The sequence below is a fragment of the Micrasema longulum genome, unplaced genomic scaffold (assembly GCF_059751315.1).
Source record: "Micrasema longulum isolate JH-2025_06_02 unplaced genomic scaffold, ASM5975131v1 h1tg002168l, whole genome shotgun sequence".
NCBI classification, from domain to species: Eukaryota; Metazoa; Arthropoda; class Insecta; order Trichoptera; family Brachycentridae; genus Micrasema; species Micrasema longulum.
The window spans coordinates 48301-67675 of record NW_028279333.1 but is presented as its reverse complement, the minus strand read 5'-3'; the positions used below and the strand labels follow the sequence as shown (position 1 = coordinate 67675).

At 32.6% G+C, this 19375-nt stretch overlaps 1 protein-coding gene across 2 annotated transcripts; it reads left to right on the top strand.

Annotated features, from left to right (window-relative positions):
* Nucleotides 1-610: 610 nt before the first annotated feature.
* On the top strand, nucleotides 611-6341 carry LOC148272890 (caspase-1-like). Of its 2 annotated transcripts, XM_088239438.1 has the most exons (5): nucleotides 611-750; nucleotides 851-1242; nucleotides 1764-1936; nucleotides 2938-3058; nucleotides 5182-6341. In XM_088239438.1, exons 1-5 carry the CDS (start codon nucleotides 680-682, stop codon nucleotides 5430-5432), a joined length of 1008 nt encoding a protein of 335 aa, XP_088095564.1. In that variant the 5' UTR covers nucleotides 611-679; the 3' UTR covers nucleotides 5433-6341. The 2 variants fall into 2 exon arrangements, with proteins under 2 accessions (XP_088095564.1, XP_088095565.1); XM_088239439.1 differs by lacking the exon at nucleotides 851-1242 and having other exon boundaries at nucleotides 629-750.
* Nucleotides 6342-19375: the final 13034 nt, after the last annotated feature.

Genomic DNA, 19375 nt, shown 5'->3' with positions numbered 1-19375 from the left:
AAATCTACCATGTTGTTCCAAAAGCTCAGTCCACATGGGGATCCCTGAACACACTCCTTGGTCGTAATCTTCTCTAGTGCAGGATCGAAGTGTGACAACTTACCTCTTCTTCGAGCTTAGTTTTTTATTTATTTATGTATTTTTTAATGTAAAATAAAAATTATGGAAGGAGTTCATGCCAGTGCCCGCGGTCGAGCCGAATCCCGGCAGCAGGGGCTGCAGCAGCGATAGGTAGCTTCATGTCTCTTCCTTCCTCTCTGAATATAATGAATGCGTTCTAACAAGGCGCATTTATTAGCGGTCCCTGATACATTTGTATGGGTCTTACCAGACCTTATCGGCGCCAGCTTCCCGAGGTCTTAGAGTCAGATTTATAATAATTCGTACGCCTAGGTTTTCATATTATCTTTTTTTACGATTTTTTTATCTATGAATATATCATATAACATGTCTTTTAGAAAAATCGAATTCATTAATCGTTTTATATTAAAATAAACATAACATTGACGTTACAAAAAACCTAATTATCAATATTAATGTTGTCAACATTCTCCCCTATTTAATATTGCCCGATCAAATCTGATAAGTCCGCATTTATTTCAACATTTATCAGTAGTGACATTCAACACAGTGTTTGCGCAATAGCAGAAAATTTCGTTTAAATTGGTTACATGTATTTATGTTAAGTACGTTTAAAATGGAGAAATCAAATACAGATGGTAGTGACTCTTTGATTACACGATTTAAAAGGTATTTTTTATTCAGTTATTATTTCTGCGCAACAGTTTTTGTTGTATTATTTCGTAATGACTTGAAAAAGGATACACCTCAATTGTCAATATATTTCTAGAACATTCTCCAGACGAAAGGGAAAAAAAAGAACCGAGGCGACAACTCCGCAAGTTAAAAATCATCTATCGACAGAGGATGCCGAGGTTTTCGTTGAAAGAAATGAAGATCCTCCAAAAAATATTGAAACTCCCGCAAACGAAATCAAAGAGACTCTGTCTAACGGCGCGGTTTCTCTAGATCTCGAACGTTACTACAAACTTGATGACCAAAGAGAGAAAATAGGAATAATATTTGATCATTTTAAATTTGAACAGGATTATGCACTTGAGATAAATGAAAATAATAAGGATGGGGAGAGAATGGAAAACTGTCTGAAGAATTATTTAGGATTTAGTACAAATCTCTTTCAAGATCTAACTGTAGACCAAATTTGCGCTATTATTCAAGAAGGTAAAATAATCCAGGTATCTACTAGATCTAGTTATGGTTTAAATACATAATACACGTTTCACGCGTTCTTAATAAATGTCAGTTGTTTTAACTAAATGTAAAAGAGAAAAAAAGGAAATCCATTTAAAAACTAGAAGGAATAAAAATTCAATAAATGCAAAGAAATAAAAATATGGATTAGATTATTGAATTTTATGTAAATTTTGATAAATATGAAACCTTACATTTGTGTTATCGAACGCTGCATTTCGTACACTAATGCAGTGCCCTATGCAACATCAAGTGCTGATAGAAACATGATCATAATTATACAAATTGATGTAAATACAACGTACCTATTACATATAAAAATATGGATAAGAAATCCTTACTAAAAATCCAAAATATTATTTTATAAAATACCTTTAGCATTTATATATACTCGTATATATTGAAAGCCCCGTAAAGCCGAGACTTGTCTACATTTCCTTCTCAAAAGGGTTTCTTCTTATTTATTAGAATAGGTTACTGTTCTGTTGCAGTGAGCAAAAAATCGTCCGCTGATGTGAGTTGTATTGTGATAGTAGTGATGACCCACGGTAGGAATAATGGAGTACTGTGTGCCAACGACAGGATGTATCCAAAGAGATATCTAACGGACCCATTTCTACAAAATACAAAACTAGTCGGTGTTCCTAAGATTTTCATTATTCAGGTAACAATAACTATTTCATTTTTGAAAATATCAATAGTTTTTGCACAATCTGTTTGTTTTAAGTTTGGTAAGGTGTGTATGAAAAATTTCCATCGATAAAATAAATTAGCATACATTCTTATTCATATTTTCGTCCCTGTAATAATGAAAAAGTTTAGTTCGACACAAAATTATCTTCTAAAAGTATTTTTAAGGTAGACTTACAATATTTTTCTTCAGATTTAAATCCCTGGAATTGTTATTAACAAAAAAATCACATCTTCTACTCGATAACCATTCAAAGTAGATCAAATGTAACGTCTAAATAAAAAGCAACGCCAAGATCATGAAATCTAAAATATTAATAAAACCACATTGTCATCGAAATAGCATTAAATATTATTATTATTTGATATTTCTTCGTATATTTTCGATAACTTAACAATATTTTGCGTTTGTCCAACCAAATGTTTCTAGATAAGGGCTGGATTTTTTTTCAGCCCCTAGAAAGTTATTAAGATTAATATAATACACATACACACGCACCCTCTCCCTCATTCATTCCCACACGCACATGTATCCTCTCCCTCATTCATTCACGCATACACACATTCACATACACATGAATACAAACGTCACACAAATACAATTACTAAACTTCTTTTCTTATATATTATGTGTCATTATATTTACAGTGGATTTTTTTAATTGGCTTTAGTATTGTTAAGATTTTTCTAATTATTTTGTTTATGTAATAGCTGTAAAAATCCCAAATAAAATAAAATAAAATAAAATAAATAATGCAACAGAGATGGAGAAAAAAATGTAGGAAGGAATACGGAAGCCTAGGCATTTACAGGGTTCATCAGTCACTTTACACACTGTAACATCCACCTTGCCCATGTTTAAACATCCATATTTCTTCAATTTTTCCCAACACAACCACAAAAATCAACAGACGGGAGAATCGATCCCCATTTAATTTCTGGTGTCAGCTAATAATATTTGTGTATTTGCTAAAGGCGTGTCGAGGAGAATCTCTCGATGGGGGGAATCGAGTGTACACAGACGGAAGCGGTTCCGGAGAAGTTTTTACACTGCCATCGCACGCTGATATACTCACCATGTATTCTACTGTAGAAGGTTAGTAGTTAGTATCCTTTTGGGTTATTTCTTCTTTCTTTTCGTATTTGCCCTTTTTTCTGTCCTTTCATTGCGAGTCTAAGATATTCTTATTTATTTTTAAAAAGTGAACTCGGTGGTTAAACATTTCAACTGATCTAAGTAAATATTAGTACCCATATGACCACATATGATCACATAAAATTCTATTTAAAAGGTTAAATAATTTAGGAATCCAAGGCAGTTATATAAATGGTTTAACAGCTATGTTTAGTGGAAGATTTCAGAAGGTGAAAGTGGGCAGTGACTTAAGCGAACCTGCTCAGCTCTCATTTGGTGTTCCACAAGGGAGCACTTTTGGACCACTGCTGTTCTTGATATATATTAACAAACTTTGTAACAAGCCGTCACTTGGGCAAATCATTTCATTTGCAGATGATACAGCTATAATTTATAGCGCATCAACTTGGTCAAAACTCATAAAAAAGCAAGTATTGACCTAAGTTATATTAAAAAATGGCTTGACAAAAACGTGTTGACTTTAAATTCGGATAAAACAAAGTTCATACGTTTTAGTGCAACTTCCGCCGGGCAACCTAATGAAGTTCACAAACTTCAACTACATAATTGTTCAGTAATGGTAAATTGCAACTGCAAAAAACTGAGTAGTGTTGAAAGTATAAAATATCTTGGAATAACTAAAGACCAGTATTTGAGGTGGGATGAACAAGTTGAAACCATAACTACAAAAATTAAGCGCTTAATACATTTTTTCATCCCACTTAGGATAAAACCTAAAGTCCCGGACTTGAAATACCTATATCATGCACTGGTAAATTCTGTGTTGACTTACGGTCTAATTGGTTAGGGGCATTTGAATAAATCCGTAGCACGTGACAACAAAATAAATTATTTTAATCAAATTACAAATTTAAAAGCTTCAATTAAATTAACTTAACAATAGAATCACCATGTAAAGCGCCCTTGAGGTATTTTATTACGAAAATGGCGCTATATAAGTTATCCATAATTATTATTATTATTATTATTATTGCACAAAAACCGCCCTTGAACCTGTAGCAATTGCACAGAAATCTTTAATCCGAGTAATTTTTAAAAAAACATTTGGTTATCCAAGTGACTTGCTCTTCAAAGAATTTAGAGTACTAAATATTATTCAACAGTATATATTGAGAACGGTAGGTAGTTACACACATAAATAGAGACATTTACCCAAGCGTCAACCACAACCATAATACAAGATACTCTAATAGGGATCTGATACTAATTGAAGGGGTCAACACTGTTTTGGCATCGAGACAACACTATTACGTAGGCAAAAATGTCCATAACCTTTTGCTAGAATCGTGGAAAGACGGGAGTGATGTCAAGTTGCGGAAGGTGTTGACCTCGCTCTTTCATGACATTGGTCGTAGGGAGTCAGAAAAGTTGATGCATGCCACGGATTGGATATGCTTACTGGATGTCGAAAATAAAATATAAAAATAAGGAATACTTAAAAAAAAAATATTTATAGATGGCAACCATGAAGTTTCGCATAAATAAATTGTCTATGTTTTGATGAATGTATGTATGTGTATGATGAATGTGTGTATGGGTTTATGTATGTGTGTGTGTATATATATATGGAAATATGTGTATGTATATTTGTATATGTATCAAAATGTGTATATGAATAAGTTTATATTTTATTTGTTCGTGCTCTCTATTAATTTGTTAACTATTATCATATATTAGAATGTATTTGCCTAGCTTGGAACGGGGTATGTACCCTTGTTAGCTGGGCAAAGTGAACGTTAAATTGTATTTTGATAAAAGGTATCAATAAACAAATAAAATTTAAAAAATCTTGAGCACTGCAGCCATGTTTTCTTCAACCCCTATTTTAATCGCAAATCGAATATCACAATTATTTTTACGAAATTTTTTTTTTGTTTGGATGTTTTTTTACTGCATAAATTTTCCATATTTTACAAAACAGTATCCTTTAATGCAAATTCAATGCGAAAATATATATGAATTAAATAACTTAATTGTGTTATTGGATCAATTATCGCTTCAACCCTCTGAAGAATATTTTCAGATCGGTAGAAATATGAACTAAAATAATGATTTCTTTTTAGATTTCGTATCCTGGGCGGAATGGAACGAAACGTTTTTCATCCAATCAATTTGCAAACAGTTGGAAGAAAATAATGGCCAATGGGATCTTTTGCAGCTACTAACATTCGTGAATGGGGCAGTAGCTAGAAATTATGAGAGCAATACTTACGAATATACCGACCCCACTAGTATAATGAGGCACAAAAAGAAGCAAATGCCCCAAATTGAATCTACCTTGACTAAACTTCTCAAGTTCCCGCAAATCAATTGAAAATAAATTATGTAATGTGTTACTCTTAAGAAACCCAACAAATTATTTTGGAGTGGTGTATTGTTTTTAAAATACTACATTATCTTACTCTTAAATGATATTTAAAAGTTTAGAAATTAGTACCAACAGATCGGGAGGACTGGAGTGCCAACCAAATGTCTATATCATATGTATTATTTTATGACCAATGCAGGTACAAAATTTATAACTAATAAAACCGTTAAAGTTAAGTTTAAGTATATAGTAAGTATAATTATATATAAAGTTTGTGGGAATCATATAATATAATGCTTTTTGCAACTGCTTATAATTGTTAGTTTGTTTTTTTATATGAGTAACTATGGAAAATAAAAATTAATCAAAGCAAATCTCGAAATATTTTTTAGGAAATTCCTGATGGTGGTTGTAAACCAATACGAGATACGTGAGGCTTTTAGAAGAATTGAAATGTTTTTAAAAAACGAATATTTGAAAAGAAAAATAATAAAATACTGATTAACATTAAAATTGTGAAAACTCCGTATTTTAATATTTCGTTTTTTTATTATTTATTTTTTAACCGTTTAAATATGTTTAAACATTACGATAGTTTAAATATTTTTAACTGACTGAATCGCTCAAATGCTTGGATGTGAAAATATTGATAATTTTTTATGAGCGGCCTGAGTTCTGAGTTCTTTGTCCTAAAATTTACCAAATACGCCGGGTATTCAAAATAGTAACAGCAATTATACTCAAATGTCTATATCATATGTATAATTTTATGACCAATGCAGGTACGAAATTTATAACTAATAAAACCGTTAAAGTTAAGATAAGTATAATTATGTATAAAGTTTGTGGGAATCATATAATATAATGCTTTTTGAAATTGTTTATAATTGTTAGTTTGTTTTTTATACGAGTAACTATGGAAAATAAAAATTAATCAAAACAAATATCGCATTATTTGCAGGAGATTCATGAAACCTGGTAGTAAAACTTGATACGTGAGGCTTTTAGAAGTATTAAAATGATTTGAAAAAATGAGTATTTGAAAAGAAAAATAATAATATACTGATTAACATTGAAATTGTGAAAACTCAGTATTTTAATATTTCGTTTTTTTATTATTTATTTTTTAAACCTTTAAGTATATTTAAACATTACGATAGTTTAAATATTTTTAACTGACTGAATCGCTCAAATGCTTGGATGTGAAAATATTGATATATATATTTTACGAGCGGCCTGAGTTCTGAGTTCTCTGTCCTGAAATTTACAATATACGCCGGGTATTCAAAATAGTAACAGCAATTATACTCAAAGGTTTAAAAATAAATCGATTTAAGGAATGGAAAATGTACCTTCACCACATAATATGTCGGTCATCCAGTCAGACGAGTCCGCAAAAACTAATTTGAAGTTAAGTATGCAGTTTTATGTAAAATTTTCCCCTCTTTCTGATGCACTCCTCGGGTGACTGCAAAATGCCGAAATATAATGGCGAAAAACTTCTACAGAACTAAATGTTAATATTGCTTGGGACACTTCAAAAATATTCAAAATGCATGTTTTAATAAACTCGCTAAAATGCTAAATAGCAGTCATATTGCCAATGTACGCAATCACTAAACATCGATTAAAAAAATATTTTAATAATCATGCACAAATCCACAATATTAGATTTTGTGTGATTATTAATATATTAATTTTTCCAGTATCCCTGAACTTGTAATATGTAGATGGCCGACTGATGAACTGGACGATCGATGGATGTGCCATCACGGTAGTAAGTACATATTAAATTACAGTTCTGAGATTTAAAAACTGCACAATTCGCATATTACGCTTTTCATTGTATTTACTTTTTATTTATAACTCGGCAACATCGAGAACTCCAAAAACATTTTTTTTTCATTTATATGCGAGTATTTTATTCAACTTAAAACACGAAATAATTTTTCGTTACCTATATCTGAATTCAAATCTCGGACGAAGCCGAATCGTAAACTTTGCTACGATATGAAGTTTAAAATATTCGCGTAGATACGATGCGATGGGGTCGTCAATTTGCAAAAGTGCCCCCATCCCTCGTCCGAACTTCTCTACATCCATTGGCAAAGACTCACTTACCTGAGAGATTTTCCTAGCTCTTTTTTATTGATCTTACGCAAAAATTATTTTGGTCCTCCGGGGAGTCTCAATTCTCAATGCCAGGATAGTTTTTCTAATCAACCGACGCACCCGATAAGAGGACCGCGTTTAAGCAATTTTACATTTAATATTATTATTTACTCTGCAGAGCATTTAAACTCGTACCGCCACAAGTAAACCTATTTACTCTGCAGAGCATTTAAGCTCGTATCGCCACAAGTAAACCTATTTACTCTGCAGAGCATTTAAACTCGTATCGCCACAAGTAAACCTATTTACTCTGCAGAGCATTTAAACTCGTATCGCCACAAGTAAACCTATTTACTCTGCAGAGCATTTAAACTCGTATCGCCACAAGTAAACCTATTTACTCTGCAGAGCATTTAAACTCGTATCGCCAGAAGTAAACCTATTTACTCTGCAGAGCATTTAAACTCGTATCGCCACAAGTAAACCTATTTACTCTGCAGAGCATTTAAAAAAGTAAACCTATTTTTCGAAAACTAAATATTTCCAGAGTTTTTCAGTAAGGGTTGAAAAATCTGTACAATCCTCATTTTTATAATTAAAACAACATACCTACTTCCATCCCCACTAGTCCGATACATGATTTGTTTTAAATTTATTGTAACCATTTTTAATTCTTTAGAAATTCATCCTTACATGCGCTTTGTAGTTGCAAGACATTTGGTGATCTAGCATTCATACGTAAATCAAATTTATTCTCAAATTATTTCATACTTAAGTTTCAACTAAACGTAAACTTTTTTTGATAGAATCAATAAATTTCGAATAAACTCAAATAATTTTCAACAATGTTTTGAGTACGTTAGGCAAGCCAACGTTCGAGCAGGACAACGTCTGTCGGGTCCGCTAGTAAATTATATTAATTAATTCGATAGTGACTTGACCTGTCCAAAATATGTAATTATTAAATCTAGAAAATATACCATGGCATTTTTTAACGAAGATGAAGACTACAAAATCATGTATGAGGATTTTATCAAATAAATACTCATTTTAACATGAGAATTTCACATTCTATCACTTCTTCACAATATTTTTAATAATCCCACTTCGCCTGTTTATCTGAGAGAGCTCATCCAACCTCTTTCACAACACGGACTATCTCTTCGTTCTAGTAACGAGAGAACCCTTTTAATACCCTGTCATCGCTCTAATTTTCTTGCCTCCTCTTTCACAGTAGTAGCCGCTCGATTGTGGAATAATCTACTCACTAATGTTAGAGTCGCCCCTTTCTTTATTTACATTTAAGTCAAGATTGAAATGTGATCTAAATATTTAAATTGTTCCTTTATCCTCCTTCTTTCCTTTCCATCCCCTCTCCTCTCTTCATAGTATGGTGTTATTTTTATTTATTTTTTATTTATTTTTTTGTTAATCTTTGTTTTTAGTTTTTGTATAAAATAGTAAGATTCAATATGTCCATGTATTTATAATTTTCTCAAACTAAACGGTTTGGGTAGGTAGGAAAAAATTGCCTTAAGGCAATATGCCCGCCCTTATATGTATATTTATTGTATATGTATGTAAAGTGTCAAATAAATTGCTACATAATGAAATCTACGAATGAATTTCAATTGGAAAGATAAGTAAAAACAGCATGTCGTCAAGGTGAAAGACATTGGCGTTCTCCGTCTACTTTGAATGATGAAGCACATGGTCTAAGATAGATTAGTATTGTTCCTCGGGAATATTTGTTTTATGGAGAACTCCTCCAGAATTATCTCTCCAGCTTTCCAAGTAAAACATCTGAGATATCTCGTTGAAGCATCATTGAATGATTATGCTTGCGAAATTCAGAGCACAAATTAGGAGTCAATCCACATTGAACGTTTCCCCATTTGACATGCTCGTCCTGTGACAATTTCGACCTTCAAATCGGCAAATTGACGGTGGAATATGCCCACATGAATTAAGGTGGTTCTTCATGATTTCATATTCAAAATTGATGATACGAGAAATAAGGTTGGGAACATAGAATTAAGAATAGTCCAGAAGGAGCGTAGAATCATATTTGAATACATCGGACTGTATCCAAAAATCACCCCCCACTTTGCCCCACTTTCGCCGCGCGCATTCGTGATGTCGCCGGGTAATATTGTGCACGCCGGGGAAAAGTATAATCACAACACAAATGTAAGGTTAAAAAAAGCAATCTGTTAATTTCTCTAAAATTTTATTGTGCACGCGGAAATATTGATTGACACAACAGAGTAGATAAGTAAAGAGTCTTTTTTTATTAATAAATTTCATAAAAAGTACATGTTTTTGTAAAATTCCAAACATATCTACTTTTACACATCTAGTAAATGTTATCACTGTAACTCTCCAAACAAAGAGACTAACTCTTGTGCTTGGAGAGTAACTTACACTATTGTAGTTGTTTATTTATAAGAGTTTATATAATTTTAAATACGAGTACGTGAAAAGAAAAATAAAAACATGAAACATTTAATAAGTGTTATTGAATTAATGAACTTTTATTTTTCATAAAAGGGATATTTTTATGTCATGTTAAATAATATTTGATGTTTTAAAGATAATGTCGGTCAAATGTTCCCCACAGAGTTGTTAAATCCGAGGCCCAATTTTCATTAGTTCTCTCATTAGATGAGCCAAGTAGGGTAAAAAAAATACTATCCTAGCAACACTAACGAAATGTTTATTTTGTTTCTTTGACAATCTGAGAGAAGGAAAAATAATTCAATTTTTAAGTAATGCATTTGCTACATACACATTTATTTGCTAATTACACATGAAATGTGGTTTCATTCTGTTTTATTAAGATCCTAGCAGTGTTTCTACACTTTAAAAGGACACAACACGGCATAGTTGAATTCAAATCAGGAGTTGCGCACTAAGCTACATCTACAAAGAAACTAATGGATCAAAACGTAAACCTACTCATTTATGAGTAGTTTAGTCGCCTTCTGTTTGAAGTGCGTATGCGGTTTCTGGACTATTCTTAATTCTATGGTTGGAAGTATGGAATTTACATGGGTAGGCCGCCGAACCTAATGCAAAAATACAAAATTCGTCAGAAAAAATCGATTTCGGATATCGCGCTATTATGAATAAAGATTACTACTTACGCCTGATAGCAGACGCCCATCAAATTGCTGCGACTACATGTTTACTGCGCTTCCTTTTTGCTTGTCTCGTCTTGAAGGCAGAAATCTCTTTGTGGCAATCCGGTGTTGCCACCATTTTAAATCCAAAATCCCGGTATTAGGCAACAAAACTTAAAGTGTCAATGGCGGAGGTTATTTTAATTAGAGTACCTACATGTCTAAATTAACTCGTTACAGTATGTATGCGCATATATTATTGTAGATATCAACTACTGTTACTAGAACAAAGTATAAAAATAACGTAAATGAATGCTTTGACACGAGTTATGCTCAGTGAGGTGTTCATATAGAAAAGCATTTTGTGAAATAAAAATATGTTTACTTTTTTCTATATCTGTTTCAAAACGGACAGGTACCTGAAGCAAGATCATATGGGTATCTAATTTATGCGAAATAAAGGACGAGGCTTAGAGTTTGGAATCTAATGCCATTAACAAAAGGGTGCGAAAGAGCTCGCGGAATGTCCTCCAAATCACAGTAATATCCCATATCCATTTGTCAAATCAGCATCACTGGTTAGATCCTATTTGACGGAACATCGGCTCGTCACGCTCTGCGGGGTAGTTGATTGATGGAACTGTCCACGTCCCCGAGGGGCGCGGGCGCAGGCGGGGAAGGGGATTGCGGAGATCGCGCTGGCGCTGATAATGTCGTCATGACGGTCAGCAAATACATAACTCAAGGGTCATATCGACGGAAACAAACTTAAATCGAGACATACATTACGAAGCCATAAATTCATTGTATTACAGGAAAATTTAAGTGTCTCGAGCGCTGCGCGCAAACGTGCGAATTCCCTCGCATTTACAAAAAAAATCGTAACGAAATTTACTAATAAACTTTTAGGTACCATCGTTAGTAAGATATTTTCGTGAAATTGTGAAACACGAAATAAATGTATGTTATTTTATAGAAATATTCCAATTTTCTTTCACCTAGCCGGACCGAAGAGGAGGATTCGAATCCTCCATAGGCCAATTTTAATTCTATAACTCAAGTATTATTAAGTCTGTTTGCCGTAAATATTTTGTGATCGTGAAATTAATAGAAAAAAGCATTTTCCTGTCCTTGTTTTTAAATTTTGAAATAGTTTTTTTTTTTAAATTGAAACAAAAAAGACGTAAATAATACAAGGGTCAATTTCACTTTATGTACATAAGCATTCGGCAAACTAACAAAAATGAATAAAATACACGAAAGAGTAAAATATGTGTACACTTAAACATGAATAAATTATTGCACGGTCATAAACACTTCCAACATTTTATTCTCCTGACGCCATATACAAGTAGGCGCTGGGGTCGTTTGGTCCCCCCGTTCGGATCATGTGTAATTTTTGGATGCTTAGTGAGGGAAAGGTTAAAAAAAACTCATGCAAATTTCTTAGACAAAATCGTCATATTTGTACAAAACGACATGCTGTCTTCAACAGATACATGATGCCGTCAATATTTCGTATGAATATCCTATTTTTCATTGAAAATTCGTGTTAACTTAATCAATCTGTTTGCTAAAATATTAGTTAATTACTTTTAATTGGTAGATTTCTACTGCTAATAGTATTTTTCATAAAATGTATGTGTTTTTTAAAATAAACACATTTCGTACTCAGGTAATATAGACGCGCGTCAATCATCGAGTCCACCTAAAATATTATTCTTATTTCAATTATAATAGTAAAAATACTTTATAGTTTTATTCCACTTTTATTTATAATGTTTGAAAAAAATTTATCAGTTACCGGGTTTCGTCGTGACTGACATCGTCAGACTGGTGGGAGACTAAACAAATTTCTATGTCATATACAAGTGCAAGCAGGGGTTGTAAATCATGATTTTATATAATTATGTAAATAAAAGAATATAAATTAAAATCATTTAAGTATAAGGTAATAACAATTATAAGAGTATAAGTTTTGTTTGAATGTATATAATAAAAACTGGTGTAAAATATATAATTTTATGAAGTTTTGTAATGAAAATGTATTTGAATTACATGTATTTAAATTTAATTAAAACTACAACAAGGGCCGCTGGTTGGTAATTCCATAGACAGATATGTCTCCGGGCCCGGGGGGTAATTAAGTGATTCTTTGAAAGCAAAAATTCCCGGCAGTAAGTTCTTATCGATTAGTTTCATTGTTTGTATTTTAATGGATACAATAATGGAGAATGCACGTGTGTTACTTGATCGTTTAATATTATTTTATCAGGGCAATTTTTTAAGCGGTTTATTTCTTTTTTAAGCGGTTTATTATTATTTTACTAAAATTTTATATGATTACGAATTGGATTGCATTTAAAAAATATATTTAAAATTCATTATTGTCAAACTGTGTTGTCCGCAGTCTGTTCATTGGGGGCCTTAAGTCTGATTGAATTATTTACTAGCACATGGACGATAGCTGACTATTTTTTTATATTTTTTTTAGTTATGTAATAAAACATATCATATTACTATATAGATGTCCGTGATATCCTTGCAAGGATTAACCTCAATGTGCCTCACCGTAACTTGCGTACCGATGCTGACTTTGCTGTTCGAAATTTTAGAACCGACGTCTGGTTCTTTTCCCCTCTGCTGAGGATCCTCAGAACAGTTAATAAAATATCACCAAACAGTACTGTCGACGTGTTCCTACAGCTAAGGCGAGTATTTAAGAAACAAGCGGTGTTATCGCTCCTTTCTTAAGGGAGAGTGACGTGAAAAATGCTTAAATATGAAATTTCAATGGTTTTGTTTAATCAATTCAAAGTAGTTCATTTTCATTTATTTTTTTATATATTTTCGAGAAACTTCGCGTTACAATGAAATGCTCTATTTTTTATCGCGCTTAAGAAAACATTTTTATGTCTGATTTCTCGTTGCACCGAGCTTCCTAATTACGTTTTTGATTTCAACGATTCTATTATTTTGTATATTTTTTTATGTCTGTAACTTAATTTGTGTAATTTATATTTTACAACTTTTATGCTAATTTTCTGAATCGCTGTTCTATTGTACCACGTGTTATTTTAATTTAGTATATTTTCTACGTATTTATTATTTTTATTTATCATTTTGGCTTAACACAGGCACAGCCTAAAAAGCCACAATTAGCTAATTATTTTAGATAAGTATAGAATCCTAGGAATTAACAGAACTTAAAACCTGTCATAGGCTCGATTGAGTGACCGCTTTACGCACTGTGTAACATTACTTGACAATCAACGTTAGTAAATATGGTTTATATATGTACAACCACTTACCGACTTTTCAATGTCCACCGGTTTCGAGCCCGTCTCTTCGTCGAGACATGAAGCGCAAAAAACATTAATAAATACAGTCTAAATAATAAAAAATAGTTATACAACAAACCCGGGACCTTGTGCATGCTAGGTAAATGCTCGGGCCACTGCACGACGAAACAGACGTGCGTATTATGTATATTATAATATGTCACTAAAAAATAATCAATACTAGATAGACGCCAAATAAAAATATGTCTAATTTTTGTGGAATCCCCAATCTAACATTAAAAATACATTACGCGTAATAGAATGTTTATAATTACGCGTCTTTAGAGACATAATGCCAGAGAAATTAAGAAACCTCAAAAGAAAGCCACGAACGAAGGCTTAAATATATCTACCTAGTTAGTATCCAGGAATATACACGTATTATGTATAAAACATTACTGTTATGAGTAGAAATTAAAACAAATGTGTATGATATAACCTGAAATAAGAATCTTTGTATTCTAAATAATTTTAATTAAATTGAATCGAGAACTTTCTGTAAGTAAAATAAACAGAACCACGAGTGTTAAGTTTCGGGTGATCTTTATACATCTGCATATCGCGGTTAAGTTAGGCAATTTGAGAAGATATAATAGTGGAAACCTTTTGATAATGAACATATTAATGTAAATGAGTTTCAGAGCCGCCAAATGTCTTCAACTTATCCCGGATCCGCGCTGTGTTCGTGTGTTCCAACAGCTGACGAACGTACACATCCAAATAATATTACAACTCGCGCACCACTCCCTGAAAGTTTCCAATGGGATTCTCATCATAACTAATTGTTATCTCTGAATCCTGTGAAAGTACAATTTATGTCCTTAGGGATTATTTGATATTTCATAGTTTTACCCTGTATTCTTTCAAGAAACACATTTTTTTATTATTCGACAAGCCTGATAACGAAAAATTACACTCAAAATCAGTTAAACTTGTCATCAAGTTTTTCACATTTGAGATACGGTACGTTTTTTCCATCTAAGTTAACAATTCACATATTTTTTAAACTTAGATACCTACCTAATTACTTTAATTTCAATCGAGATATTCATATGTAAATATATATAAATATGTATATTTCAACAGCGAAACCTTTTTCATATGAGAATACGGAATTCAAAGCATTTACAGAGTTTATGGCTTGTCATTCGTGAAGATGTAAGTGCGATATTTTAGATTATAGCTCCACGAAGTAATCCTAACATTTGACATAAAATAAGTAGCTTTTTGTCTGTGTCCAAGGGTATGAAGAATACAGTTATGTGTGTGGAAAAGAAACACATTCCTCGACGAGAATTTTTGACTCGTAGTGTAGTATTTGGCGCATTCGGCTACCACGCTTGAGGTCCTAGGTTCGATTCTCTCAGCAGTGTAGACATGAAATATTGATTTCAAATGTAGTTTTACGCCGCTATATTTTATTATTCATGGATTTGCACCTGAAGCGCAATAGTGATCACCTCACATTCTACGTAACATAAATTATTAAGATACACTGCAACCGGAGAAGGCGCCGCTTGGTGCGGATAGGGAAATTATGATGATGGTTTTATAGAAGTTCATTCCATTATTACACAATTTGTTATTTCTCTAAATACGGGATATGGTATTGCTATCTCCGTAGTTTAAATAGGCTTGTGCGAAGCGAGGATCGGTCTTACGAGGGTGGGAATGGGACACCGATCGTCAGATATGTGTAGACAGCTGGGCTTGTATCAGTACTGTCAGTTGCAAACATGATGTGGACGTATACTTCTTGTCACAAAACGGAATCATCGCGCTCTACTTTTTTGAAGAGGGAAACGAACTGTGGTTATCGTCCACCCTAAGAAATGCTCCAGAGACTTATGTGACGCTTCAGAGATCTCCTGGGAGTGTTCTTAAACTGACGGACACCACGTGTATGTCGTTCTTATCAAAACAACAAAAGATAACATTTCCCGTATTGCAGTTTTTAAAAATAAATATTAATTTGTTGTACCTCGATCAGCTGTTCATTATTTATCCACTTACAAAACTAGGGATGTAGGAAACAATGCCGCTCCCTGTACAAACGATGTTGGACCTGATGTATGAATGTGAGTAAATTATGTATGTAGTAACTTATTCACTTTATCAAATTCCTAAGGTTCGGATATCTTATTTAAATGTTCCATGATCAGAACTTTCCCCACTTTATGATTTAGAAGCCCTAATAATATACTTTAGAGTGTCCGACTTTCCGCTCTTAAAGTTTTCTGTTTTCGAATTGTATTAAATTGAACCTACTTCCAGAAACAAAAATATCACCAGCATCGTTACACAACCATTGAATTTTATCAGATTCTTCAAGGTGATTCGAAACGAAAATATTAAACTCAGTTTTCGTAGATGGCGCTTCTATCAATTTTGATGAATATTTGCGATTATTATCTTTATTTTTACTGGAAATACTACAAAACTCGATTTGCAAAAACTTTACACTGTATTGGTTGTAATAATTATCAGAACAATATAATTAATAGGCATTTTTAAAAACCGTGGACAAAATAAAAAATAGCTCAAATTATTTTCACGCATACAAACATACCCGTCTGTCAGATGTGATTTGTTAAGTCGGCATACAGGAGACGTAATTATAGTAATCTAAAATAAAATTTCTTTTAAGATAATTTCAAACGAGGTTCTGCAAGAAACAAAATTCACAATGTTCGTTATACAAGTTAAGAATAAATTTATAACAAAAACATAATATGCAGTGGTGTGTCATTCTTCAAATCAAGACCTGATTTTTTAAATTGGATTTCTTTAAAGATTGGTGTCGAAAAATAACATAACACCAAAGAAAATATAAGTTTGGGTCTTCAAAAAGTTTATAACTTATATTTAAATATGAGTTTTTATAAATGGAAGTTTTTGTATTTAAATATAAATTTTACCGATACTGTTGGATGCTCGACACCTTCGACCTCGGGACTGTAAACAAGGCCTGCCCTCTCGCGATACGCGTGATCGAAGAAAACAGGGAACGTTTGATTTTAGGTAAACTAATTGACGTTATGGTTTTCAGTGTCAATCCTGGAATTAATGAAAGGAGTAAGGACTTACGGTTTCCTCCCTTTGGCGCTGGTCCAGAAAGACACCGTTATCGTTTGCACTGGTCACTTTGCATGTTTTCTTATATGTTGGTGATTCGAAATCACTGTCACGCTCGCGGTACGGTTTTCGTTGTTGTTCGCGGTACGGTTTTTTGTTGTGTTGTCACGCGTTGCTTTCTTGACTCGCCGCCAGGGAGAAGTAGGTACATTGGGATTCAAAACAAGGACCACCGGAATCAAAGGAAGGAATGGCTCGACACTTGAATAAAAGAAAATGAATCCGAAACAGATGCATAGATACATTTTCTTTAATATAAATGAAGATCGGTTTTAGATATTGTCATCGAAGCTAATTGAAACGAATAATTATGGTACATCACTTATAAATAAATACTTTCGGAAAAAATCCGTTGTGATGTTCTGATGGATATTATCTAACGTCAATATAATCGAATAATTTTTATCTGAGTATGAGAATGGCCGATTTTGTTGATAAAAATGGGCAGTCGGTCAGGTCAATCAGTTTGCTATGAAAACTAAAGTCATTATTTGATTGTACGGTTTTGTTAGCAGTGTGGTTCATTTAAATTTCTGCCCGTTTGACTTGTTGGTTCCTAATTTAACATTTCATTTGTGATTAAAAAATATCAGATTTAAGATACAAGTATCTATAACTATGTTTAGCAAATAATAAAAAAAACGTTATTGATGCTTTTTTTTAATAAAAGAAACAGCGTTTTTATAATTTACCTAAATATTTCAATTTTGGTGGCAATTTTCAACGAGTTAATAACTCACTATTAGAAAATGGTAATCAAGTTGGGGTATAGTGGGTTCGAACCTCGGGACCTCTAAGGCAAAATGGCAGTCCGACATTTGGTTTCAGACTTTTGTAATTATAATGATTTGTTGATAAATTTGTATAAACCACTTTATTTTTTTTAATTACACTTCGACCGGTTTCGAGGTTACTACCTACCTACTACTACCCCAACAAGTCCAATAATTGCTGATATTTTTGTAAATTATTTAGAAAATTTAATTTTTGATTGTAAATCTCCTTTTTAAACAATGTTTTATTGTGGAGAAAATATGTCGTGATCTGTATATGGATTGGATCAGATCGTCAATTAGATTCATTTTTAAATTTATTAAATTCCTTCCATCAGAAAATACAATTTACTTTAGAAATTGAATCAAATTCACAACTTAACTTTTTAGATTTAACTTTAATTAATACAAAAAATAAAATTGAATTTAAAATATTTATAAAACCGACATATACAGATACGGTCATCCATAAATCTTCTAATCATCCTTTATCACATAAACACTCTGCTTTCCATTCTATGATACATCGGCTTACTTCAATACCACTAAATAAAAATAATTTTGACTTAGAATTAAATACTATAAAGAGTATTGCTTTCAATAAATGAACTAAATTTAATTGACAATATTTTGAGTAAAAAACTGAAATTAAACTCTAGGAAAAAATACTTATACAGTTCCCAAAATATTTCCAATAAAAATGAGAACTGGCGTAGAATTGTGTACATTAATTCATTTTCTTATAATATAGCAAAAATTTAACAAATAAGTGTAAAATGTCATACCACAAAGTGAAAAATGTTTTTGATAACAATAATGATGATTTGTCTCTGAGAAATGGGGAAAATGCTAGTTAAGCCAAGGCAGCAGATATTATAATGTGCCAGTGTCTGTCGGTGAAACAAGTGAACACACACATTTCGTTTGTGTTAGTGGCATTAGTAGACACATGATAATATTTTATTTGAAAGCTTTCTGCCACGCACACAACAGCAAAGTTTATTATAAATTGGAATCGTCTGTAGGTACATACGCAAGTAATTTAAAATATATACTTGTGCATACTTCAAGGTTATATCTAGGTATATTTGCGTAAGTATGTATATCTTTGAACCCATATATTAAAAAGGTACATAATATGGCAATAAATCGAAGTGCTTTTACAGAAAAGGCATTCGGTGAAAAGTCCTCTCCCCCTCACCCGCGGGGCGGGGAATGGCGTATTTTGATTTATGTTTTGAAGCAGCTTTCATCCATTTATTCATGTGACGTCGCGGGTCTCGGGCGGGACAATTCTTCCACTTACAAGTCGCGGAAATCCATTTGACTTTTTACCGATGCCAGATTGAAACCCTTACATTTTAGAGAACCTTTCCAATATTGTAACCGTTACCTGCCCAGAGAGGAAATCGTTTATTCCATTGAAAAAAATACAGATACCATTCATGCATCCGTATGACTTTGGA